Source organism: Felis catus, chromosome D1 (genome assembly GCF_018350175.1).
Source record: "Felis catus isolate Fca126 chromosome D1, F.catus_Fca126_mat1.0, whole genome shotgun sequence".
In the NCBI taxonomy this organism is placed as follows: domain Eukaryota; kingdom Metazoa; phylum Chordata; class Mammalia; order Carnivora; family Felidae; genus Felis; species Felis catus.
The window spans coordinates 104,591,881-104,617,802 of record NC_058377.1 but is presented as its reverse complement, the minus strand read 5'-3'; the positions used below and the strand labels follow the sequence as shown (position 1 = coordinate 104,617,802).

The 25,922-nt window shown below is 42.2% G+C and overlaps 2 protein-coding genes across 4 annotated transcripts in view; one reads left to right on the top strand and one right to left on the bottom strand.

Moving 5' to 3' along the window:
• LOC101100669 (membrane-spanning 4-domains subfamily A member 4A-like) overlaps positions 1 to 25,922 on the top strand; it is a 207,363-nt gene that overhangs the window by 9,466 nt on the left and 171,975 nt on the right. Inside the window, exons 2-3 of one of the 3 annotated variants that reach the window (XM_045039363.1) lie at positions 7,406 to 7,569; positions 10,330 to 10,496. The exons of 1 other annotated variant lie outside the window; for it this stretch is intronic. The gene's annotated coding sequence lies outside the window, so the exon portion shown is untranslated. The remainder of the gene's footprint in view (positions 1 to 7,405; positions 7,570 to 10,329; positions 10,497 to 25,922) is intronic. One more of the 3 variants, XM_045039362.1, reaches the window with a different exon arrangement.
• On the bottom strand, positions 405 to 10,965 carry MS4A12 (membrane spanning 4-domains A12). The gene is given in 6 exon segments (XM_045038104.1): positions 405 to 506; positions 688 to 793; positions 4,719 to 4,794; positions 4,797 to 4,839; positions 7,222 to 7,359; positions 10,702 to 10,965. Coding segments are annotated over 6 exon segments (729 nt in total).

Genomic DNA, 25,922 nt, shown 5'->3' with positions numbered 1-25,922 from the left:
CCATTTCAGAGACAAAATAGCCATAACCCCAGTAAAACTCCCTCACTGTTTCATCCTTGGCCTGCTGTTACCCCACTGCAAATGAGTTTGATGTACGTGAAAATACTCTGTAAATAGCAAAGCTTTGTAGTTATCCAGGAGGCAGGGTTTGATGATATGAATGTACAAAATACCGTGAGCCATATTCAGTCTTCCGGTCCTTCGCCTTTGCCAGTGTGGTAGTGGTATGTGGGAAGAAACTGTGTCAGGGAAATACATGCGGTTATCGTTAGTGACAAAGTAAGAAGAATCTCAAACACAGTCTTCAAAGATTAGCGATCATCGTGGACTGTGGAGGACAGTTTCTTAAGAAGTTCCTGCAGAGCAGTTTAACCCCATGAGATGTTCTGGTGCTCTTTTTTGTTTTAAATGGCATAAGCGAGGTGGCCATCGTCTCTGGGAGGAGCTGAGGAAGACTCTGGTGCCAAGGTACTGGTTGCATACACATTTGGAATAACCAGGACAGGCTGGAAAGAAAGAATAAAAGAAGCACTATCGTTACTACAGTCCTACTCAGTCCTGTTCCCCAGCCCTTTCTCCCTCCCCTGACTCAAGGTGAGCTCTTGTGAACCTGCCGTGGGACTTGACTGCTGCTCTTCTTCCTCCAGCACATACTCAATTATTTTACAGAGCAGAGGCCCAGCTCACCCTGCTGGTCTTGGTGATTGCTTCGTTGGCAGAATGGGCTACAGTACAATTTGTGCAGAACTCCAAGACCGAGAACATGATCAGCAGGGCTGAGATTCCTTTCCCAGCAAGCTGAGATCAAGAAAAAAACACGGTGAAATTTTGACTCATCAGGAGGGCTTCCCGCAGGCTTCAAAAAGTTATTGGCTCATCAAAGGTGCCACTGTTCATGCTCAGCTTACTCCATGATTGCTTCTCTGTTATCACCAAATGCTTATTTCAGGGAAGTGGGAATTAATTTTGAATTTTCTTTAAAATGCCACAAGACTTTCCTTTTCTCCAGCAGACTATTTAGAAACATTGGAAAAGAAGTGCACTGTTTTTCTTTGCAATGGATTTCTTGTTTTTATAAAAATGTTACCTGCTTATTAAAAAAAAATTAAGCCATATAGAAAACAATCAATCATCCCTAATGTCACTGCCCAGAAATAAGCAAAATTAATATTTTCTGCGTATTTTTCTAGAACTCTATGTGGAGGCCAAAAGGCAGATAGAAAAATGGATGCGTCGTGAGACAGCAAGAACTCTTCAAGAATGGAATTGTTTTGTACTTACTGTTTTGAAGTTTGTAAATACCATTTGATTTTAAAAGAATAGAAATAAGTAAATGAAGTCTGCTAAAATTACAACTAAAAGTGTATGAAATCCATGAAGAAGTTGAAGTAATTTTAAACCTACCCGTTTCAACTTTAGTGTGAAATGATTGCTTACGAAGAATAAGGCGATTGGGCACTCTTATTTGACATCTGTCTCGTCTCACCTCTCTTCACCTTTCAGATTTTGGTGATTATGTCACTTCTCACTTATTTTGGTGGGGGGGAGTGGGTGAACATGAAAAGCTTTATATTCACTCCTGTAGCTGTCATTTCCCTTGCTGTTCAGTCTTCCAGTCCCAGATGATCATTTCATTGGTTTAGCGCTCCTTGCTAATCTTTTTACACAACTTCTCCCTGCCTTTCTGAGTTCTTGATTTAATTTACATCATGTGTGGTTGAATAAGCCTTGTTCAAGAATTTTATTGGATGTGTTATTCTTGACTCACAGTTTCTTGTCACCAAAAACTTGATGACATTGCTCCATTGTCTTTCCTCCCTGCATGTTGCTGTCGTGGACACTGAGCCACGCTGACTTTTCTTCCAGCTTATAGGTGATTGGATTTCTCTGCCTAAAACCTTAACGAATCTGTTGTTATACTTTATACCTTAACAAGGGTCTATATCTATGCATCTTTCTCAATGAGTGTACGTGTCTTTCTCCCAGATAGGTTATTCTTTTTCAACGTAAAAATTCAGTGATTCTCTTCGTTCAGGATTTTTTACTCAGTATCCCTGGTTACTTTTTTTCTGTACCATTTGTTGGATTCTCTACTCAGGGAAACCAAGTATTATTATGTTGGATGAAACTTGCCTGTCTGCCATGTTTATCATCTTCTTTCTATTTAATATATTTCTCATTGTCTTGTGTGAAGACTGTGATAGCACGTTTTCTCTCTACCATATTTTTTGAGTCCCTTGTGTTTCTTGCTGTGTGTGATTTCTTTATTAGATCTGTAATGGTCTGGGCTACTCGGTTTCTCTAGTGCCACAGTTCTTTTTATTTCATCCTGTCATTTCCTCTCTCTTTTAGAGAGAGAGAGAAGAGAGAGAAAGAAAGCGTGCACAAGTGGGAAGAGGGGCAGAGGGAGAGAGAAAGAATCTTAAGCAGGCTTCGCATTCAAAGCAGAGCCCGATGCAGGGCTTGATCCCATGACCCTGGGATCATGTCCTGAGGCGAAATCAAGATCGGATGCTCCACCAACTGAGTCACCCAAGCCCCCCCCCCCATCTTATTTTCTTATTAATTAATGATTTTCAGTAGTATAAAAATGTTCATGAGAAATCTTCTCTTGATAATTGGGTAATGTTTTCTCCCGTATTGTTTTTTGTTGGTGGTATCGTTTTGTTTGTTATGTGTGCCACTGCTGCGACATGGTATAACATGGCTTGACCTGCTATTGGAAATTTCTTTTGTTGTCTCTGTGTTAAATGGAAAAACCTATACCTGGGATTGAATACCAATACCTGAAACCAAAGGGCTGGTTCATGTGTTAATCACAGAGTAGAGTCATTCTGTCAGGGAACAGGAATTTGAGCTAAAATTTAAGGAAGTGATTGCCCAGACTAGTAAGGAATCTAACCACGAGAACGAGGACACTCAGTGGATTCCTCATTGGTGTGACTCACATCTCCATCAAACCAGGGCACATCTTGTGAGGAAGAGGGAAGACATGTGTGTTTGCATCCGTTTTATCATCTGATACGTCTTTTGTTCTAATCAGTTGAATTGTGTATCTTTTATTCAAAGTAAATAATAGGCATCTGAGTGTTTCTGGTGACCCATTAACCCACGGGAATCTTAAGTTTTCTTTCCTCCTCTCTTCCTTTTTTTTCCTTCCATTTCTTCCTTTAATCACTCTGATGTATTTAGTTTCCTACCACTTTTTTCAGTTTTCTCATTCTTCAAGTGAACAACTGTGTATAGGCCTTATGTTTGTTCAGATATAGTACAGGTGAGTTTTCCCTGATTATATTTCTCCTTAACTTTTTCCACTTTGTCTTCCTTGTTTCCAGCTTCAACTTAAGGGCTAGATACAGTTTTGTGTACATTTTGCTCAATGCTAACTATGCAGCTGTAGCAGTGAGAAAAATAGCTTAGCTGGCACTGAGCACAGTTCTTGCTGGTAAATATGGGCTCTGCTCTCTCTCTCTCTCTCTCTCTCTCTTTTGAGAAATGCCTATAGTAACACTTGCTCCAAGGTCAGAGGTATATCCTGTTCCTGTGGATTTCTGCCTACTCCTCCATGTTTTCAAGGTGCACTGGAAGAAGTTAACTCTGGTGACCTTTCCTACTTCTCTTGAGGTCCTGGGATACCATGGGCTTTTAGCATTCAGGATTTGCTGTATACCTTCTTAGAATTGACTGCTCTCCACCTAAGTCTCCTTAGCCCTTGATCAGAGAGCATTAGCGAGACTTCTCTGTATATTGTCATTTCCTGCTTTTCCTAGTTTTGTTTCTGGGGAGTAAGAAACCAGGTCAGGAGCTGTGCTCTGCCACCTTGAGACACAGCAGAATCATTTGGTTTTTCACTTGGATGCCTATTTCTTTTCTTTTTTTTTTTTTTTTGAACGTTTATTTATTTTTGGGACAGAGAGAGACAGAGCATGAACGGGGGAGGGGCAGAGAGAGAGGGAGACACAGAATTGGAAACAGGCTCCAGGCTCTGAGCCATCAGCCCAGAGCCTGACGCGGGGCTCGAACTCACGGACCGCGAGATCGTGACCTGGCTGAAGTCGGACGCTTAACCGACTGCGCCACCCAGGCGCCCCTAGGATGCCTATTTAAATGGCGATTTTTGAGTAATTTGTGTTCTTTGGTTTGGTATTATAGAGGATATATATTGTGTTCTTGCTTCACTCCGTGGTACTTACCAAGAAGTCCCCTCATATTCTTGCCTTCTTATAAGCACTTCTGTGCACTTGGCTCTTGGGGAAATGGTCAGTGTCCATGCTTTGCCCGACTGTGGTAATGAATGGCTGATTCTGTTTGGAGAACATTGAGAGGCACGTGCTTCATTTTCAAGTTGCTTCATTTTTCAAATTTCTCTAATACAAGTTGAACATCCTTGATGTGGCCAGTTTCCCTTCATCCCGTTCTCAGTCTAAAATGAAACTACTCCATAACTTGACTGTCTTTGTTACGCAGAATTTCAAACCTCTAGAAAATACTGTCTGGGCGTCTTTAAGTCTCTCTAGCTGTCTTCCCCATCGTTCATGTGATCAACAGTGAGAGCAATAGAGGGTGTGTTTTCTGCCCCAATCCATCTGCAGAAGTGGCTCTTCCACTTTATTCTACAGTCCTAGCCATCCTGTGACGTAGTAGTGGGGCTGCTATACAGTCATGAGAGATACGTGTGAGAGTGGCCAGAGAGGAGACGTGTGGTGGATGATGGGATACTTATGATTGCCCAGCAGTCTTGGCTGAGGATCCCATTCATACCCGCATCCAGCAGCAGCAGAGTCACTCCAGTGGAGACAAAATCGCACTGACCGTGTTCATGCCTAGGCTGCCTCTAATCTAATGGAGGTGACAGGAGAAAGAAACCATATGTATGAGAAAAACGAAGCAAAATGAAATAAGAATCAGTTAAATATAATGGCTCTCAATCCTTGAAATCTTCAAACAAATTTTGAAGTCAAAATGACTTTTGTTTTTCCTGCCTCTCTGAGTTTTCTTGAAAACTGTGCTGTATGCAGAGTGAAGGTAGCGTACTTCTAGTATCTGTAGAGAAAGGTACATAATACAGAGCAGAAGCTCATCCATCGCGTTTGTCTAAAAGCCTCACACAATTAACAAGTGTGTTCCCGGTTTAAAATACTAAAACGACAAATAAAGCTTCAATGAGCATTTTTCTGTGGCACGCATTGTGTGAAATTATTTATGTACATCATCTCATGGAACTCCTAAAACCACCATACAAGGTAGTACAACAAAGCATCCAGTGTTACATAGATGGAAAAGCGTGTCTGCAAAGACATGTTTGCTGATAAATTTAGAAATTGACGAAAACCCTGAAGTCGTTCTAGGGACTCGATAAAAAAAACCCCAGGTTTAGAATGAGGAAGTCATTAGGCTTTTGTGGGTAGAGATGTATGGGTAGAGTACAAAATTTTCTTCAGTTTCTACAAGAAGATTTCGACACGCAGCAGGATAATTGGGAAGCCAAGTCTTCAGCCAACTTGCTAGCAGTGGCTGAGTTAGTTCTTTAGAATTCACAAGAGCTTTGGCATGCCTTAGGGTCTCCCACGGGCCTCTAAAATGCTGCTGGAAAAATTGCTTCAGGTACCATTTTAGTAGCTGTCTTCTCCAAATGGACAGATTCTGTGCCTGGACAACCTCAGTTAGAGGGAAGGATCCATAAATGATGCAGAGAAAGGGTGCTTTATTTTGTTTTTTAGATGACGACAGGAGTGGTTAATCGAGGTTAGACTGATTTTAGTTTCGTTTAGTCTAGCTTAGTCCCTAGTCCAGTCTCTAGTCTAGCGTTTAGTGTCTAGTTTAGTGTCTGGTCTAGGAGAACTTGAGCAGCAGGACTCTGTGTTCCCATTTTTCCGTTCTTTCCTCCTGCGCCGGATTAAATACAATCCTGAAACCACCTCTGCTCTGGTTGTCACCATGTCTCGGCAAATCACGTTCCTGCTCCTGTTTCAAAAGTAGACCAGGAAATTGCCAAAGGTGGGGAGCTGTGGCCAAGAGTGTTGAAAGACCTGTCTCGGTGATTGGTTTCATAAACTTTTTCTGTACCCAATTGGTGCGTTCAGTGATGACTTAACAAACTGTAAAACAAAAGTCACATCTGAGTAAAAATAGGCTGTGTGCAAATAAAAAATAAAAATACAAGGCAAGGCAGAACTGAGAAGTGGCAAATGAATAAGAGAGGCTTTGATACCAAAGTGGCGGGTGGGTATTTCCTGGCTCCTATATTCTGCTTTGGAGTTCCCCTAATGCAGTGTGACCCGGTGGAACCAGGGAGCCCTAGGATAAAGCTAAAAACCTTACGTATACCAGTTTCCGCTCTTGGGAGTTAGACAGTCAGGACATGGGGCTCTGCCATTTCTGAGTGGCAAATTGTGTGGACCGTGCTGGGGCACACATACCATGGAGGCAACCGGTAGAAATATTTTTGGGGGAAAGAGTGCTCCCCTTTGCATTTTCTGAATCCACTTTCTCAATTTTCCTCTCCAGATCAATTAAATGAATCTTTCAAAGAGTTTAAAAAGTAGAAACATTCTGACTTACCAGACTAGGGGAAAACTGCTTGGATGCCAGTATATAGAGAGCACTGGTAGCAATGAACTGTAGAAACAGACACATTTATTTGTGAAACATGGGTTCTTTGGTCGTGGGAGCTTCTCTTTTAGTAGGAAAGATTGGTCTCTTTGTGTTCATCTAGTTTCCCTGTCGAAAGTTCCTCTCATACTTCTCCATTTTCTGGAGTAACTTTCTGAGATTGTTTCCTTTGGACTTCTCCCTTTTTTTCTCTCCTTAGTTTCTCGCATGTAAAGAACTCATTCTCTTGTGAGCTTACCATGTGTGATGACTTCTGAGCTCACAGCTCCGTCTCTTGTCATGATCATTTGCGTGTTTTAATCATGTTCCCGATCACCTCCTTTTGCCTCTCTCCACCCAGTACATACATTTCCATCTAAAACATAATCAGGAACTAAAACTTGCTTTTTGGTTACTTGATCAGTGTAAACTTGAGGGTATGAGTTTAAACTGCAGGTTAAAATGGAGAAGAAAAGCTCTTCTTTTTTAAATACTCAACCAGAGCTGCTATATCTCACTTTTACAGTGGATCAGATGTGGGGCTTTTATAAAAAAAATGGGCTATGTATAGGCTCGGGACAGCGGTATCTGATAGACTGAGAAGGAGAGGTGTTCTAGCAGTCTACTCACAGAGATGCCACCCCGGATCGCATATCCACTAATAAAAGCAAAGGAAAGAAATGCAAAAACTAGTCCATAAATGGCGTCCATTAAACCTAAAATAATTCTGAAACCAATGTGCATCAATCCAATCAGGATCTGGATTGCCTGAAAAAAGAAAACGGGCATTTTAAGGCTGCTTCTTCATTTTCAGGTATGAATGAGGCATCACTGTCATTGCTGCTGCTGCTTTTTTGTTGTCAGCTCCGTCAAGATGCATGGCTGTCCTTTATGCATATATACCTGTACCGCAGGAGGTGGGCCACAGAGATTTTGGCAGATGCTGGAGCCAGGCCCTCGGCAGACGCCTTGTTTGAGGTATTTGGGGAGGCTTGTAAGGATGGCCCAAGGAGAGTTCTTCAGGTGCTACTGGTTAAGCATGCAATGGTGTCCCCTGAGAGCCTCTAAAAGACTCTTAGGAAAAAATGCTTAAAAAAAAAGTTTATTTACTTATTTTGAGAGAGACAGAAAGAGCACACATGCATGAGGGAGGGACACAGAGAGAATCCCAAGCAGGCTCCACACTGTCAGCGCAGAGCCCAACGTGGGGTTCGAGCCCACAAACTCGTGAGATCATGACCTGAGCCAAAATCAAATGTCAGATGCTTAACCAACTGAGCCACCCAGGTGCCCCTGGGAAAAAATGCTGTAACTTTTTTTTTTTTAATTTTTTTTTTCAACGTTTATTTATTTTTGGGACAGAGAGAGACAGAGCATGAACGGGGGAGGGGCAGAGAGAGAGGGAGACACAGAATCGGAAACAGGCTCCAGGCTCTGAGCCATCAGCCCAGAGCCTGACGCGGGGCTCAAACTCACGGACCGCGAGATCGTGACCTGGCTGAAGTCGGACGCTTAACCAACTGCGCCACCCAGGCGCCCCTTTTTTTTTTTTTTTTTTTAATTTTTTTTTCAACGTTTATTTTTCGGACAGAGAGAGACATGTAACTTTAAAAAAAAATTTTTTTTAATGTTTATTTTTGAGACAGAAAGACAGAGCATGAATGGGGGAGGGTCAGAGAGAGAGGGAGACACAGAATCCGAAGCAGGCTCCAGGCTCTGAGCTGTCAGCACAGAGCCTGATGTGGGGCTCGAACCCACGGACCGTGAGATCATGACCTGAGCCGAAGTCGGACACTTAACCGACTGAGCCACCCAGGTGCCCCCCAAAAAATGCTGTAACTTTGATGGCCGTTCCAAATGGACCTGTTTTCTTCTTGGGAAATCCCTGTTACGGGGAAAATATCAATGAAGGAAGTATCAGTGAATTTATGGGGCATTAAGTACATGTTTGATAATATTCTAAACCCTTCACATTTATTGTTCCATGTAATCTTCCAACCGATTGGATGGAGACACAGAGCTGTCTGTGTTAGTTTTCTCAGGCTGCTGTAACAAAATACTGTGCTACCTTCTGGGTAGCTTATAAACAACGGAAATTTATGCCCACAGTTCTAGAGGCTGGGAAGTCCCACGTTCAAGGTGGTTGCCTTCTGGTGAGGGCTCTCTCCTTGGTTCATAGCGGGGGACTTGTCACTGTGTTTTCACATCCCGGAAAAGGCTAGGGATCCCTCAGGAGCCTCTCTTGTAAGTCACTAATCCCATTCATGAGAGTTCCACCTTCATGATCCAATAAGTATTTCCCAAAGGCCAACCTCCTAATACTATCTTTAAAGTTAGGATTTCAACATAGGAATTTTGGGAGGACATTCAGAACACAGCAGTGTCCAAGGTCATATAATTCCTGAAGAGCAGATCTGGAAATTTAATATAGGAAATTGATTCCAGAACTTGTGTCTTAAGTATTGAATCCAGCCTCCCTGAAGGTGCAGCTCCACCTCTCCACAAAGTCATCTTGATTATACTGGTCAGCGTAAGCTCTTCTTTCTTTCTAAATTCCTGTTTTATCTTATGGTGTAGATTATACACCTTATTACTTGGTCTTATGCTTATTTATATTGTTCTTTTTTAAAAAAAATCTTAGGTGCACAAACATTTTCTTGTTGGCCAAGACATATCCTCAAAGACAGGGAATACATCTTTGTACCTCTTAGAGCACCTTCCTTCATCCTGGATGAGCACATTTGTGAGAAATAAGTACTGTTAGATTGGGCCAGAAGTTAACTGGAGATTTACCGTTTGTTTCTTCCCAAATGGATGCCTTAATCTGCCCAAGAAGACTACAGATACAAAGATTGCTGTGTTTATTTCTTCAGTAGCTTTGCGTTGAGTACAGTTAAGTTATTAAGTTGAATCAGAGTTGGAAAAAACATCACAGCTTCCTAAATAGTGCTAAGAGATTCCTATTTTCTTTGAATAATGAATTTCCTTGAAATTCAGGCTAATGAAAGCTATGAGCCTTTTCCCTGAAAAACCATTCTTAAACATCCATCCATACACACATCACACTTTTGTATAGAACTTCAGAGGTGTCATGGGCCTCTTTTAGCCAACCACGGGTCTCAGTTGAAGCGATTAGGCATTATATTTGGCTTTCACAGACTCTTCTTTAGAGCAGAAGTTCAGTCATCTGACCTCAGGCTTCTTATCCTCACCCTTGCCATCATCTTGATGACAGTTAGATGTTGGGTTAATGCTGGTCTACTCTTCTCCTGGTATCACCCTGGCTGTACCATATACCGACCAAACTTGCCTACAGGCCAGATTTGGTAATTTGGTCATTTAACTCACTCTTGATTTTTGGCCACAGCTACTTTATGTTCTGAGTCTGCTTGGGCAGATGCCCCAAGTCCTACTACCTGCGGCTCCTGTACTGTTGTGGTGCTTGGGGGCTACTAATAGTATAGATGTACAGTCTTCAGGGAAAATAAATAGCTTCTGTCAATTGGAACTTTTACAAACAGAACGGCAACCATCACTTTAAAGTCCTTCCCCTGAACACCTCTCTGTTACCAGTTAGAATGCCCCAGTGGCTCCCCATTTCCACTCAGAGTACAAGCCAGAGCCTCTGTCCTCCAGGCCTCACAGGGTCTGGCCCCCACCCCTCCTCTGCCCTCCTTGAGACGACCACCTCCCTCCATCATACTCTTCTACTTAACCGGCCTCCTTCCTGTTTTCCAGACACAGCACATGTTCTCCTCTAAAGGCCTTTCCAACTTTACCTGGAAGCTCTTGCCCTGATGTCTGCATGGTGTGCTCCTCCCTTCCTGTCTTTGCTCAGATGTCATCTTCTAAGGAAAGCCTGCTCTCATCAACTTGAAATTGCTACCCCTGCCCTTCACTGCCTGGTACTTCTTATACTTTTTATGCTTCTTTATTTATTTACATTGGTTATCATCCCCTACTATACAGTTTCTAGAAGAATGTTCAGAAATTTTTAATGATTGGACATGTAGGTCATGAGATCACAAACTTCTCTCCACCTATATAACTTATAAGGACAATCAAACCTTGCAAATGCAAAATTAAAATTCTCATAGTAAGTAGACTTACCCCTAGTATCTTTGCTTCTTCTCTAAAGTTTGTGGTTGCTGCTCCTGTAGCTGGGTTTACCATTTGTATGTTTCCTTGGCCCTGCTGACTCTTGGTGATGATTCCTGGAGACCCAAAGAAGGGAGGCTGGGCACTCTGAGCTTGTTTTGTGGGGTGCGTGAAACCCAGAGGTGGTGGAGACCCAGGAGCCATGGTGTTGCTTGGTGGGTAAGGACTGAGTGTGGTTTCATATGTTTGAGGTTGGTTTGTTGGCTGGGATGACATCACTATGTCCTAAGTACTACAAAACATAACAAACTTGTAAATTTACCCACGAAAGAAATTAAAGACAATCTTGTCAAGTGTCAGTTTTCTGTGTGAACACTGTAGAGCAAGTGAGCAAATAGTGGGTGATGACAACCAATGTAAACACGATCCTCGTTTGACTTTGGAAGGTATACCTCCTATAGTTCAAAGGAAGTGAAGGAGGGGGAAGACAGGGATGGTTTTATTTTCCGATGATTGTTCAATTTTGTGAAGTATTTATACATATTAACCTTCCCTGAGTTCATTGCTTCTGAAGGACAACAGAGGGAGGGAAGGGATGGTGGTGGGCAGAATTATGCACCTTCTCTCCCCCAGAGATGTCCACATTCTAACCGAGGAAGCCGTGAATATGGTGGGTTACACGGCAAAGGGGGTTTAAAGCTGCAAATGGAATTAAGGTTGACAATCAGCTGACCTTAAAACGGAGATTTCCTGGGTTATTTGGGTGGGCTGAGTGTAATCACAGGGGTCCTTAAAAGTGGAAGAGGGAGGTAGAAGAGAGAGAAGGAGGTGTGGAGATGGAAGCAGGGCTGGAGAGAGGCTGTGCTGCTGGCCTGGAGTGGAGGAAGGAACTGGGAGCCAAGGACTAGGGTGGCCACTAGAAGCCGGAAAAAGCAAGGGAAACATTCCTTCCTAGGGCCTCCAGGAGAGAATGCAGCTCTGCCCACACCTTGATCTTAGCTCAGTGGAACTGGTGGGCTACAGAACTGTCAGAGAATTTGTATTGTTTTAAGCCACTAAGTTTATGGTAATTTGTTATGGCAATAAATAGAAAACTAATACAGGGGCCAAGGATACAATTGGATGGTAAAAAAGCGGTCCAAGATTTAAAATAATCTGTCACTGCTTTTCCAAATAGATAATTCACATATGGCCCATTAAATTGATCGTCTTGTTCTATAGGAAAAATACTCTTGAGGTTCCCTATTCATTTTTGTCCTCTGGAAGCACAGAGTATCTTGGGTCCTTTGTGGCCAAGGGGAATTTTGTTGGAAATCAACCAGCACAACTATATATGGACAGTAATCATTATTTACCCTTGAAAAAAAATATATGATACTTAAAAAAGTTTGTCTTCAGTGTCCTTAGATTCCTTTTTTTAAGACCTCTTTCCCAAACCATTTTCTTGTACATTATAAATACTAAAAAAGTAGGAGTGCTGAATGCCTGCATCATTGTATGAAGTATGAGTAGTCTGCTTGGCACATTCCTCCCCTGGTGTTTAATCAGTGACGCTTATTCAGACTATGTCCTAGAATCCTGAAATTTCAGAGTCTTGCCAATTGTTTTGTCTTTTACCTTGGGTTTACAGAAGAGAATTGGGAGCAATACAGGTTAAACGCCATGGTTGAGGTTACATAGAAAATGTGTGGCAGAACCAGGACTAGAAGGTTGAGCTCTTGGTTGTTGGTGTGGAGCTCCCCATTCCGACCACACTGCTCACTCTGGATGCTGGCAGAGCTGGCCTGTTTATTTTTGAGACAGAGAGAGAGAGTGAGAGAGCATGAATGGGGGAGGGATGGTGGGAGGGAGACAAAGACTCCAAAGCAGCTCCAGGCTCTGAGCTGTGACACAGCACAGAGCCTGATGCAGGACTCGAACCCCAAACTGTGAGATCATGACCTGAGCTGAAGTTGGATGCTTAAGCGACTGAGCCACCCAGGTGCCCCAGAATTACGGTCTTTTGATGCATGGAAAAGACTTTACAAGCCAGACTGACTTCTTAATGGTTCAGTGATTAACTTGGTAAGGCCTCAGCCTCAAGTGAGCTGTCTAGGGAGCTAGCATTTTATGAAACACTTATTATAGGCACAGTAGGGTGTCATGGTCAGGAGCAAGAACTTGGGGTTAGAATCCTGGCTCTGACATCAGCTCTGTGTCTTTGGCAAGCTTGCTAACCCCTCTTTGCTTTAGTTTCTTATCTGTAAAATGAGGATCATAGGAGTACCTTCCTTAGAGGGTTACTTGGAGTATTAAGGAGTTATTCCGTGTAAAGTTCTTAGAGTTGTACCTATTAGAACTTCATGGGTTGGCTCCATTGCTGCCAAGCTGATGAAATACATTATCTCTCTTAGTCTTTAACCACCCCTGCTGCCCCCGATGAGGTAGGTACTAACATCATCCTCATCGTACAGTGAGAGAATTGCATCAGAACCTACACTTGTAACCCTTAGCTTTGAGCTGCTTAGGTGCTAGATACAACTGAAAAAGGTGGAAAATTAAGGGGAAAGGTGGAAAACACATTTTGGAAACCTCTGAGTACAAAGGGATTACTTTTTCAGAGCAGAAACACATTTTAATTCACAAAAGGTTATTTATTTTAATTTTTTTAAAAACTTATTTATTTTTGAGAGAGAGAGAGAGAGAGAGAGACAGAGTGTGACCAGAGGAGGGGCAGAGAGAGAGGGAAACACAGAATCCAAAGCAGGCTCCAGGCTCCAAGCTGTCAGCACAGAGCCTGACGTGGGGCTCTAACTCATGAACAGCCAGATGGTGACCTGAGCTGAAGTCGGACACTTAACTGTCTGAGCCATCCAGGTGCCCCACAAAAGGTTTATTTTAAACAAACAGTTCCATAGCTGTGATTCTTGGAGTGACTCCCTATAGCTCTCAAATAACATTTGAGAATATGAGATTTTATAACCCGTGGATGTGACTTCTGTGACTATTTAGTGCTCTATTAGTGACTATTTAGTGCTATCAATGTGCTATTTCCCTAACTCCCCATCTGCTCCTTCACTAACTCTGGGGCCTGGAGCAGCTTTCTTAACCAAATCCATGTTATCAGTCCCTGTGTCTCAGCTATGAAATGAGACTAACGATGTCATTCGGAGTGGCAGGTATGAAGATCAGGTAATCTCAATTCCTGTGAAGCTGTTGGAACGGTGCCCATCTGGAGCTTGATAAAAGGCAACTATCATTCTATTCTCAGAACCCAAAGTCTAGGTTGAAGAAGGGGATGTGGGCATATGAAAAGTGTATGATGGAGATTGAACTCAAAAGGTCAGTGCCAAGACCAAGGAGCTAGGAGATGGGAGCTCATGGTTCGGTAATTAACCAGAACAAAATTTTTCTTAAGATTTTTTTTCTTTAAGTATTACAGCAATTAAATGATCTGTGTATGGAGGTGCTCTTGTTACCTCCTTCCTTTCCTGTCGATCATTGTCATTTTTGTTTCATTGGGAAATTTAATAAGAAATTTCAAGGTTTTTCATTTATTTATCAACATTTTTTGATTTCATATCTGCTGTTTACTTCTTGGACTAAGGCCTGTGTGTTCCATATAGAATCCAGACTATTAATAGTTTGTAAAGAGTATGCTAGTCTTAGATGCATTCTTATGGGGGCAAGTACTGCTTGTAGAAAAAGGTTTAAAGAGCTGAGCCAGTCTCGATCCTTTGACTTTATACTAAAATGACTTAATGTACAAACAGCTCTACTGGTTACCTAGTTGGTACAAAGGGAAGGGAAAATGCTCAAGGGAAAAACTAAGTAATAATTCAGTTGAAATGAAGATAATCCTGAAAATGATGGAGGAAAGGGGAAACCAATGAAATGACTGTTTTCATCAATAACGCCTTTTGTGCGATATTTTTTCTTGACTGTTGGTAAAATATTTACTATCAGTTGTCCTTTCTTCTAAAAATTAGAGCAACTATAATTATTTGTAAACCCAAACAACACATCAAAAATAAGTCCAATGAGGGGCGCCTGGGTGGCTCAGTCGGTTAAGCGTCCGACTTCGGCTCAGGTCATGATCTCGTGGTTCGTGAGTTCATGCCCCGCATTGGGCTCTGTGCTGACAGCTCAGAGCCTGGAGCCTGCTTTGGATTCTGTGTCTCCCTGTCTCTCTGCTCTTCCCCTGCTTGCATCTGTCTCTCTCTCTCAAGATAATAAGTAAACATTAAAAAAAAAATAGGTCCAATGAGATCAAAAGCACAGGACTGTTGCAAACAAAAATTGGAAACATTTACTTTATTCTAGTTTCTTTTTTCCTCCCTTCCACATGAATGTCACTTTTAACGTTACAGGGTGAGGATGACCGCCATCTTTAAGAAGAGGTTGTAGCACACAGTGGATCATACTTCTAAATCATTTCTATGGCGTTCCCCCCCCCGCCCCCCGTGCATACATAAACAGGAATACTGACCTAGTGAAAATGAGTGATCTTCCCCACCACGTTTTTTTCTCCCCGTAACAAAGCGCCTCGATCAAAAAGTATCGCAGAAGCAGCGCTACAGTATTTCTGCTGTGCTGTAGTCCTGTGGTAGCCGCATTATCATCAGATTGCTCACAAGTGGGATGTCGCTTCCCCTTGTTGATTAATGTTCGTGGAATGGCACACATTTGAACCTCCTCTGTCATCTCTCTTAGCATTAACTTTTGATTTTTTTTCCCCTTGAAGTATCTTTATCCTGTGTTAGAGCAACTGACCTTCTTTTTCATTTCTTTCTTGTTTTGCATTTTCCCCTTATTTCACTTCTTCCCTCTCGTGGTCTCTTTTCCCTCACTTATCTGCTTGGCCTGACTTGGAGTCCAGAGTTAGCTTCATCCCTCCAGCCTAGAGAACGGGATGCTGTAGACAGCCCACCTGGGGACAGACCGGCGCTGCTCTTTCTGCCCATTGATTTGGGGGAAGAGACAGAGATGTGTCGGTGGACTTACTCCGTTCCTTTGGCACCCATCTGCTTCCTCGTTTTCTTCCAAGTTCTGTGCCAGTCTGAGATGTTTATCTGGTTATTAGAGGCACTTTTCACTTCCTTACTTCAAATCAAGCTGTCTCCTCTTTTTATTTAATTCCAAAGTCCTTCTGTCCTTGACTCTCTTCCACCCCAAGTGGGTATGTAGGCCCAACTGTAAACTTGGAAATAGGCCGCGCTTTTACGCTTTCCTCCCCTTTGTCCTGGAAGCCCTTTCTGACACACCCAAACACGTAAGTGCTCGTTTTTTTCCAGCCCTTTGGCGCTCTCTGATACTCATTAGTGCAACATCCTAGTGCATTTCAGCGCCTTTTAAGTTAGATGAACAAAATTGGAAAATGTAGACAAGAAACAAAGAAAAGCATCCATACTCCCACCAGCCACATGTAATCAATGATAATATTTTCATTTAGATTTTTAATATTTTGTTTGTAAATACATATTTTACATAGAGACATTTATGATTTTGGACCATAAATTAGGATGAAATTAGGATCCTATTAGGATCCTAAATTAAGATCATAATCATATACATTTCATAACCAGATTTTTTAGCTTCATGTTTTATAAACATCTTTTCATGTCAGTAAGCTCATAAGTATTGTAATTCCTTTTTTAAAAAAATTTTAATGTTTATTTTAGAGAGAGAGAGAGAGAGAGAGAGAGAGAGACAGCATGAGTCGGGGTGGGGGGTGGGGGGAGGGCAGAGAGAGAAGGAGACACAGAAACTGAAGCAGGGTCCAGGCTCCATGCTGTCAGAGCAGAGCCCGATGCAGGGCTCGAACTCATAAACCATGAGATCATGACCTGAACCAAAGTTGGACACTTAACCGACTGAGCCACTCAGGCACCCCATCATTGTAATTCTTAATAGTGACATGCTACCCCTTTTTGGGGAAGTGTCCTATTACATTTCAATTATTAATTTTCAGGACTGTCTCACAGTGACGCCTGAATGCCTTGAGGGCAGAGATCCTTGGGCAGGGACCAATGTCCCATCTCTAGCCCTGTGTATTATACAACATCTCAACCATGATAAGATTCATTAAATGTATGTCAAATGAGTTAGTGGAGTGAATATAGATTCCTCTTCTATGCTTTTTTTCCTTATTTGTTTCCTTATCTGTACTGTTGAAGGTTTTTCTCTTGTGGTTTTTACATTTTGATATATTTTTCTAAAATGGAAAAATAGATACTGAAAATTTATGAATGCTGTGAACTTGGGAAAGTGACAGTTTCAGGCAATAACATTGCTCAAAGACTGAAAGTGATTAAAGGAACAAGAAATCAGCGTTATTTTAGAAAGACCACAGAGGTATGGTGATACTTGTCTGGCAAAGTATCACATGCCTAACATGATTCATGTTATCCAGACAGCGGAAGGAGAAAGGTGAAAATAAATGGTGTTTTTTAAACCTAGAATGCCTTCCCTTCTCCTGTGGCCTTCCAGACCCACCTCCATGCAGTAAATCTTTCTTATTAGTAGACTTCTGCATTGTTGTGTCTCCTTCCTGGTCCCATAAGTATATAGTAGGTGCTGTTGGTGATGTGATTCTTTCACGTATTATTTTGATTCTTCTTCAACCTATCTCTGACTTCCAGGAGGGCAGAAGATACAGCATCATTTCATAATGCCTTGTGCCTCACTAGCTTAGACACATTCTTGTAAAACCGAGTTTAACGTTAAATACAGGTGACAGATGTTACTAGTTATTTAAAATAAAATGCTTACTTCATTTTTATAAGGGAAGAAAAAGCTTCTTTCTTTCTTAAGTGAATATGGAACTCATTATTCAGAGTTCACAGTTCTGAAATAAGGGCTACCAAGAAACACAAGTATTCCAGAACATGTGTTTTCTTTTCTTTTCTTTTTTATTAAATTTTTTTTATGTTTATTTATTTTTTATTTTATTTATTTATTTAAAAAAATTTTTTTTTCAACGTTTATTTATTTTTGGGACAGAGAGAGACAGAGCATGAACGGGGGAGGGGCAGAGAGAGAGGGAGACACAGAATCGGAAACAGGCTCCAGGCTCCAAGCTGTCAGCCCAGAGCCCGATGCGCGGCTCGAACTCACGGACCACGAGATCGTGACCTGGCTGAAGTCGGACGCTCAACCGACTGCGCCACCCAGGCGCCCCAATGTTTATTTATTTTTGAGAAAGAGAGAGAGAGAGAGAGAGTGCGCGCGCGCGCGCGCGCGCGCGCGCGAGCGCAAGTGGGGGAGGGGCAGAGAGAGAGGGAGACACAGAACCCGAAGCAGGCTCCAGGCTCTGAGCTGTCAGCACAGAGCCCGATGCAGGGCTGGAACCCATGAACCGCGAGATCATAACCTGAGCCAAAGTCGGACGCTTAACCGACTGAGCCACTCAGGCACCCCACAACATGTGTTTTCTACCTTCGGTGATCTTCTCCACTAGCTAAGAGAAGGTTGTGCCCATGGTGGTATCCCATGGGATTGCAATTATATGACCTGTGACTGAAAGGATCTCCAGAGAAAGTGTGGGAATTAATATCATTAGATAATGAACTTCCAACTAAACAAGGGATATGTGATAGTAGTTGCTATTATTATGATAATAATGTAGCTAACAATTACTAAAGCTGAGTCAGAGGGAACTTTCTATAGCTGAGTCAGAGGGAGGTTAAGTAACTTGCCCAGGGTGTTAAAACTAGTAAATGCTAAATACTAAGTCTCCACAAATACCACTTGTACATAGGTTGTAACACCTGCCTTTCGTAGTGAAGTCAGACTGCTCTCTGTCTGTAGTAACATCGCTTGGAAACTGAGCCTGGACCCTTCAGTATGCAAATATTTTCCTTTCGACACATTTGAGTGCAGTTCTGTCACTAGCCTCCCTATCTTAGGGGTACTCCCTAGGGTAACCAGGTCACAAATGGAAATTTCTCTCATCTGCTTTTTTTTTGATCACATCCCTTTGTTTCACAGAAGGAAATTAAGATGTTGATACATGAGTTATATTTTGTTAACATTCATTCTCCAATCAAAGGCCAACACGCCTTTCTTAAAGAGTTACTTCTCTTTTGTCAACAGGGTAATACCCTTGCTGTTTTTCTCTGGATTTTCAGCATGATTTCAAATATTCACATGTAATTCATATCAACTATATTAATTTCTTGGTCAACTAAAAGTACACCCCTACTCCATTTCTCTAAAAAGGGAACAGTATTGCATTGAATTCTTCCTGCCAAATCTCTATTGAAAGTTAATAGCGCATTTCACTGACTTTATGCTGTCACTAGATTATCATTTTAGAAGAACATTAATCTGTGCTCACCTGATTTCTTAAAACCTGGAAACGACCGGAGGAGTAGTATGGTCCTTGTGAGAGTACCGTGCATATTCACAAAGTAGTGTCTGTCTTAGGTAGCCTCTGAGCGGTGCAGGCTAGTGGTTCAGGTGGCTTCTTTATACTGCAAAGTGGTTAGCTGTTTACTGGTTTCTCCTGTTTGTTCCTGTATAAAGACACCTTGTTGGGGAACCTCGGTGGCTCAGTTGGATGAGTGGATGAGTGTCGGGACTTCGGCTCAGGTCATGATCTTGTAGTTCATGAGTTCGAGCCCCGCATCAGGCTTGCTGCTCTCGGCACATAACCCACTTCAGATCTTCTGTCCTCGCCTCCCTGCTCCGCCCCCCCCCCCCCACCTCCACAGCCATCCCTCCCCCACTTGTGCTCCCTCTCTCAAAAATAAAGAAAACTAAAAAAAAAAAAAGACACCTTGTTACACAGTAACAGTTAAATTGCTGGCCAGTTTATGAAACTGCATACATCCTAATCTTCTAAGTTTTGCGTATAAGTAACTGAGTGAACTCACATGGCAAAAATATTACGGAATCAAATGATTTGTTCTCTTAGGCGGTGAAATTTTCACTTGCGTATACTTATTAGAACTCTATTGTATAACCAGAGCCCTGTCATTACAACTTAAGGACAACAAAAACGCTTCTCTAGTTAGCTTTTCTAGGAAGTAAGTGATCATTTTAAAAGTTTCAAGTCTGGGGAAATCATGGAGCCGGATTCCTAAGAAGTGAACCAACGGTCCGAATTTCAGACAGGCTTGATTTTGGGCAGGTGTGAGGCCGCACCCTGGTTCTGCGGTTGGAGTGGAGGAACCAGAGCACTGGCCCAGAACGGCCCTCCAGGTCAGCGCTTCGCAAACTACCTGCAAAGAAAGACCATTAAAAAAAAAAGTGTTTTCCATCCATTGGGAACTAACACTTTTGGGGAATATGAAAGAAATTATTCGCTAGGAAAAATAAAAAAGACAACAAGTCAAGCCCAATTCTTTTGTTAGAATCAGTGGGCGCAAAATTGTTATAATAAAAATAAAGCAGTCATAACATAGGAAAATAGAAGAGTCACAAATTTGAAGGCACTGATTCATAAGCAATTAATATAATTATATTGCACATAATTTTTGGTCTTCACACTCGTAGCTGAATGAAAAGTTACAGAGTAAATCTAGAGTTTCCACTTTAAAAATCTATACTCATGCTTGGAACACACATTGTGTGTGTCACTAAAAATTCGAAGTTCCACATTAAAAGATATTTTTTTAATATTTATTTATTTTTTATTTATTTATTTATTTTTTTCAACGTTTATTTATTTTTGGGACAGAGAGAGACAGAGCATGAACGGGGAAGGGGCAGAGAGAGAGGGAGACACAGAATCGGAAACAGGCTCCAGGCTCTGAGCCATCAGCCCAGAGCCCGACGCGGGGCTCGAACTCACGGACCGCGAGATCGTGACCTGGCCGAAGTCGGACGCTTAACCGACTGCGCCACCCAGGCGCCCCAAGAGTTACCACTTTAAAAATCTATACTCATGCTTGGAACACACATTGTGTGTGTCACTAAAAATTCGATTCCACATTAAAAGATATTTTTTTAATATTTATTTATTTTTGAGAGAGAGAGAGTGACAAAGTGTGAGGGGCTGAGAGAGAGGGAGACACAGAATCTGAAGCAGGCTTCAGACTCTTGAGCCTGACACAGGGCTTGAACTCACCTTGAACCTTGAGACCATGACCTGAGCCGAAGTCAGACGCTTAACTGACTGAGCCACCCAGGCGCTTCTAAAGTTCCACATTTAAATGAGCTTGTTTCATACTTATTAGTTTGCTTAATATAAATTGTACTGAAGGCAATGCTACTTGCAGAGGATAATGTATTTTTAAGTTGTTTCTGTTTTGTTTTAATAATACTCAGAGTAGAGAAATCAATCACACAGCAGTATGTTTATAGGAAAAGGAGAGATTTAGAATATTTTCAGCAAATACACAATAGTTATTTTAACATTTATTATTATTATTTTATTTTATTTTATTTTATTAAAAAATTTTTTTTTCAACGTTTATTTATTTTTGGGACAGAGAGAGACAGAGCATGAACGGGGGAGAGGCAGAGGGAGAGGGAGACACAGAATCGGAAACAGGCTCCAGGCTCTGAGCCATCAGCCCAGAGCCCGACGCGGGGCTCGAACTCCCGACCGTGAGATCGTGACCTGGCTGAAGTCGGACGCTTAACCCACTGCGCCACCCAGGCGCCCCTATTTTAACATTTATAATAAGGTAATTGATGCCATATTCTCCGTACACGTCTTCAAGCCATCAGTAGTCAGTTCCAACAGTTTATCCAGTGCAGTTACAGAGTAACTATTTTTTTTCTTTTGGCTGAAAAAATGGACTCTGGAAAGATTAACTGTTGATTTATGGAGCTACTTTTGATGGGATATAAAATTCGTAAGGTGGTTTGTCATGGCTCTTTGCAGATACGTTAATGTCAAAACCATCCACCATTTCCTTCCTGGTTGCCGTTAAGTTAGATTACCTGCCATCACTGTCTGTAAACACTCTGTTTTCCTGACTCACTGGCATTTGCTTTTGCCCTTTCATCTTTTCATTGTAAAACATTTTGCAGTCCTCCTGGCTCAGAAATATTCAGATTATTCCCCTCCAGGGAACTGGGTCTCTGAGACTGTAGGTCAAATATGAGCCAACCAAGAGGAGGGGAGTTAGCCAGAGGCCGGGTGCACTCATGAATGAACGCATGTGGCTTCCATGGTGTGGCTTTTTACAAGGCTTGGAAACTGTGTGTGTGTGGTTTCTGAGCCTGAGTTGTAGCCTCAAGTGACAAGTGCAGTATGGAGAAGTAACTGTGACATAAAAGTGACAGATTTCATCACCAGATGGCCTTCAAGTTTAGTGGTTTGTTTTTTTTTTTTTTTTTTTTTGCATTACAGTTTTAATTCTTTTTCTGGAATATCAGGACATTATTGTGGAACCTTCAGAGACAAGAACACATGTCCTTCTGCTTCTCCCCTGACATTGTACAATCCTAGAAAATAATCAACAGTTGGGAATCTTATAATAATGCTTGTACAGTATGTCTATTTGGTTCACATATCTTGAACCTAAAGAAAGCATTTGTCTATGAAAGACCTTGGATTCTAGTAGGTAAGGGTTAAATTGGTTTTGTGACTCTAGCTAACACTATTAAAGTGCAGAAGAACAGAGCACATTTAAAAATTCACTAGATATTCACTGAGGGCCGATTCAGGGCCCGACACTGCCTTGCGTTCTGATGAGTGAACATGACAGAAAGTACTTTCACACTCTGTGGTTCTGTGTCTTTTAGGTGCTTCTCTTCCTACTGTTCTGCATTAAAGCTTCAGCCGAGCAGACCAAGTTTCTTCCTAAGATAGGATCCTATCTTCAGAGCCCTCCAAGTTGATGGCATAAGTAAGGGTAAAGGCTACAGACATTTTCAGATACTTGTATTCTGTTCGGGTCAGGTTGGGTGGGGGAGTTTCTGAAGTATTAATACCTTTCATTTCACCAGTGGGAACCCATTTCTAACATGCCAATGCTGTGGAATAAGCCACCCGTTTTCAAAAAAATTATGACATTTATTGCTCTAATTAGCAGAAGGTCTAATGTCAATCACTGTAACTAATTGCCTCCGGAGAATGTGTTTCATCATCCGAATGCCAGTAAACGAATGCCAGTTAACCATCGCCATTTCTAATGTCAACAGTAGCTACTTGGTATCTAGCTTAATACAGCTAACAAGTAACCATTTTTACAGTGTGAATTGAAGTATTTGAACATAGATATCGTAACCCCAGGTCTTAACCCACAGATAGTCAGATTGAATGGGTCTGAAATGGGGTTCAGAGTTTTTAATAATCACTCCCAGTTGAAGGGAGGCCACCATATTTTGAGAATCACTGGATTATTATAGCAGAAGCATAGGGGGCTGGAAAAAGCTATAGTGGCAGATAAGCTGTGTACCCATTCAGCGGAATACTAGTCAGTAATAAAAAGTAATAAACTGTTGGTGTCTACAACAGCTGATGGATCTCAGGAGTATTATGTTGAGCGAAAAAAGCCAATCTCAGAAGGTTACATACCATATGATTTTATCTACAGCGTGTACAGTCTTAAAATGACTACATACGGTTGCCAGGGTTAGCGGTGAGGGTGTAACCAGGAAGGGGGAGCATGAGGGAGTTTCTTTGTGGCTATGGAAGAGTTCTGTATTCTCAAGGGAGTGTTTTGGGGATGGTTTGACCGTGCTGGTCATTGCATGAATCTATGCACGCGATAAACTATATAAACATAAAAAATACCGTATGAAAAACTGGTGAAATAAGTTCTGAGGCTTATTATTTAATAGTATCATACAAATGTCAGTTTCCTGGTTTTGGTAATTGTGCTAAGACTATATAAAATGAGAACATGGGAGAAGGTGAGAGATGGGTGCCAAGGAGCTTTTGTGCCATGTTAGCGGTCTGTTCCTGAATCTAAAATAATTTCAAGATAAAAAGTAAAGACAAAAGACAAAGCAAACCGAGGTGGATGTGAGGCTCTAAATGTGAACGTTAAAGATGGCGTTTGAAAAGAGAAAAGGAAGGCCGAGCCCATGGTGGAATCTAATGCAGGTACTCCGGGTTCAGATTCCTATTTTCCCCCTGGCTAGTTGTAACCTTGGGCAAGTTGGTTAGCCTCTCTGTCCTTTAGTCAGCTCATCATGGGAAAGGGGAAGTAGTATCCATGCCAAAGGCTTATGGTGACAGTGAAGGGATTATGCTTACAAAACACTCTTACAGTGTTTGATACATAGGGAAAAACTCGGAGAGGTGGGGAAAGAACCGTGGAGATGTGGGTTAGAGTGGCTGGGGGAACAAGGGCAAGTGCAGGAGCCCAGAGGATCGACAGAAACACCCTGCAGGGAATGGGGAGGGGTGCCGGGTTGGGGAGGAGAACAACCTGGAAGACTAGGAGAAGACACGGGTGGGGTGCACCTGTTGGCTCGGAAGGTACACATAACAGGATTAGCTACAGGTAGCGATTTGAACTACCTCTCCGGAAGTTTGAGCCAGGAGAATAAAAGCTCAAGTACTTGGAACTGATGTCGGGGATACTTGGAAAAGAGGAAGGTTGTGTAGAAGACAAAGACACGTTTACTTTTGTTCTGATCTGAGCGTCCTGAGAAGTTAGTGTTGCTGATGGAAGCTGTCTCGGAGGTGATTCTCGGAGGTGATTCCACTAGGTTCTTAAAGAATAAAGTCTAACATAATTATTCAAAAAGGATTGGTTGAGCAGGAGACGGGATGCTGGGGTGAATGAAAAATGGCTTTTACCTTCAGACAGCTGATATCCTAATGGGAGGGTAAGTGAGTGAAAGTCAATGAAATATGCAGTTACTCTGAAATCCAACTAGTTCATCAGATAAGAATTCATGGTGCTTGGTGGGGAAAGCACTTGCCTTTGAGCAGGACTTCCTCCGAGGTAAGAGGGTCCGTGGGATCCCTGGAGCTAAGAAGCAGTCTTTGTTTAAAAGCAGCAGCGGGGCGCCTGGGTGGCGCAGTCGGTTAAGCGTCCGACTTCAGCCAGGTCACGATCTCGCGGTCCGTGAGTTCGAGCCCCGCGTCGGGCTCTGGGCGGATGGCTCAGAGCCTGGAGCCTGTTTCCGATTCTGTGTCTCCCTCTCTCTCTGCCCCTCCCCCGTTCATGCTCTGTCTCTCTCTGTCCCAAAAAATAAATAAACATTGAAAAAAATTTTTTTTAATAAAATAAAAGCAGCAGCATGAGAATATAACTTTGTCTAATACTGGGAACCGTTAGCGGCCTCTGCTCTCTCACTCGTTGACTCTTCCCCAAAGGAATCAATGAAGAAGGATGAGCGGTCATGTGTGGTGATCACTTTTCATAATCTCCCCTGGGTTTTTGAGTGGGAGAAGGGGAGCCCACCCTCTCCCTGTGTTAGGAAACAGAGGTAGGGATGTGGGGGCACACAAGACTGGTCAGCTCCTATCTGCACCCCCCAGTGGACATCGTGTTCACTTCCTTTCCGGTCCCTCCCCCGTGAGTTACTGCTTTCTGGAGTAGGAGGTGAGGGAGGTACGGTGTGGGCCTAGTCTCTTGGGGGCCCTGAGTTTTCTCCTCCATGATCCTTGTTTGATTTTACAAGATACCTCCCCCCTGCCACCAAGCACACCTTAGTTTTTGCATTATTAATAACAGACTCTTTTTGTGGGTGTAGTCTATCAGGAAATGTTCATTTTTTTCAGACGAGCAAAGCAAAAGAGCTTCTGTAGAAAATGTTTTTTGCCAATTATTGGAATGTAGAATATTTCAGAGAGAAGAGTTATCATTTAAGTGTAAAGAACATAGCCAAACAAAGAAGCCATCTCTGAGAAATTTTCAGTTCCAGACCCCTGCCATCCATCCAAGAGTGAATATTCAAATCTAAACTGCTTTGTTATTTTATTTTTATTTTTTTTTTTACTTAAAAAATGTTTATTTTTTTATTTTGAGAGAGAGGGGCAGAGGGAGAGGAAGAGAGAGAATTCCAAGCAGGCTCCACGTTGTCAGTGCAGAGCCTGATGCAGGGCTTGAAGTCACGAACTGCGAGATTGATTTTGAGCCAAAATCAAGTTGAACACTTAACGAACCGAGCCACCGAGGCACCCTGCTTTGTTATTTTTAAAAATATCTCTGCCAGAACTTCTATCAAGAGGCAGTCCTATATCATATTTCATTGACTCTGTCACATCATTAAATTATAGAATTGATATAAGAGGGCACATCTTTAGAAGGAAGACAGAGATTTTCCTTTTTAGCCTTAAGAGAGACAGTGGGAGAAAAGATGAGGCGTTTGTGATTAGACCGAAGTGTGAATCCCAA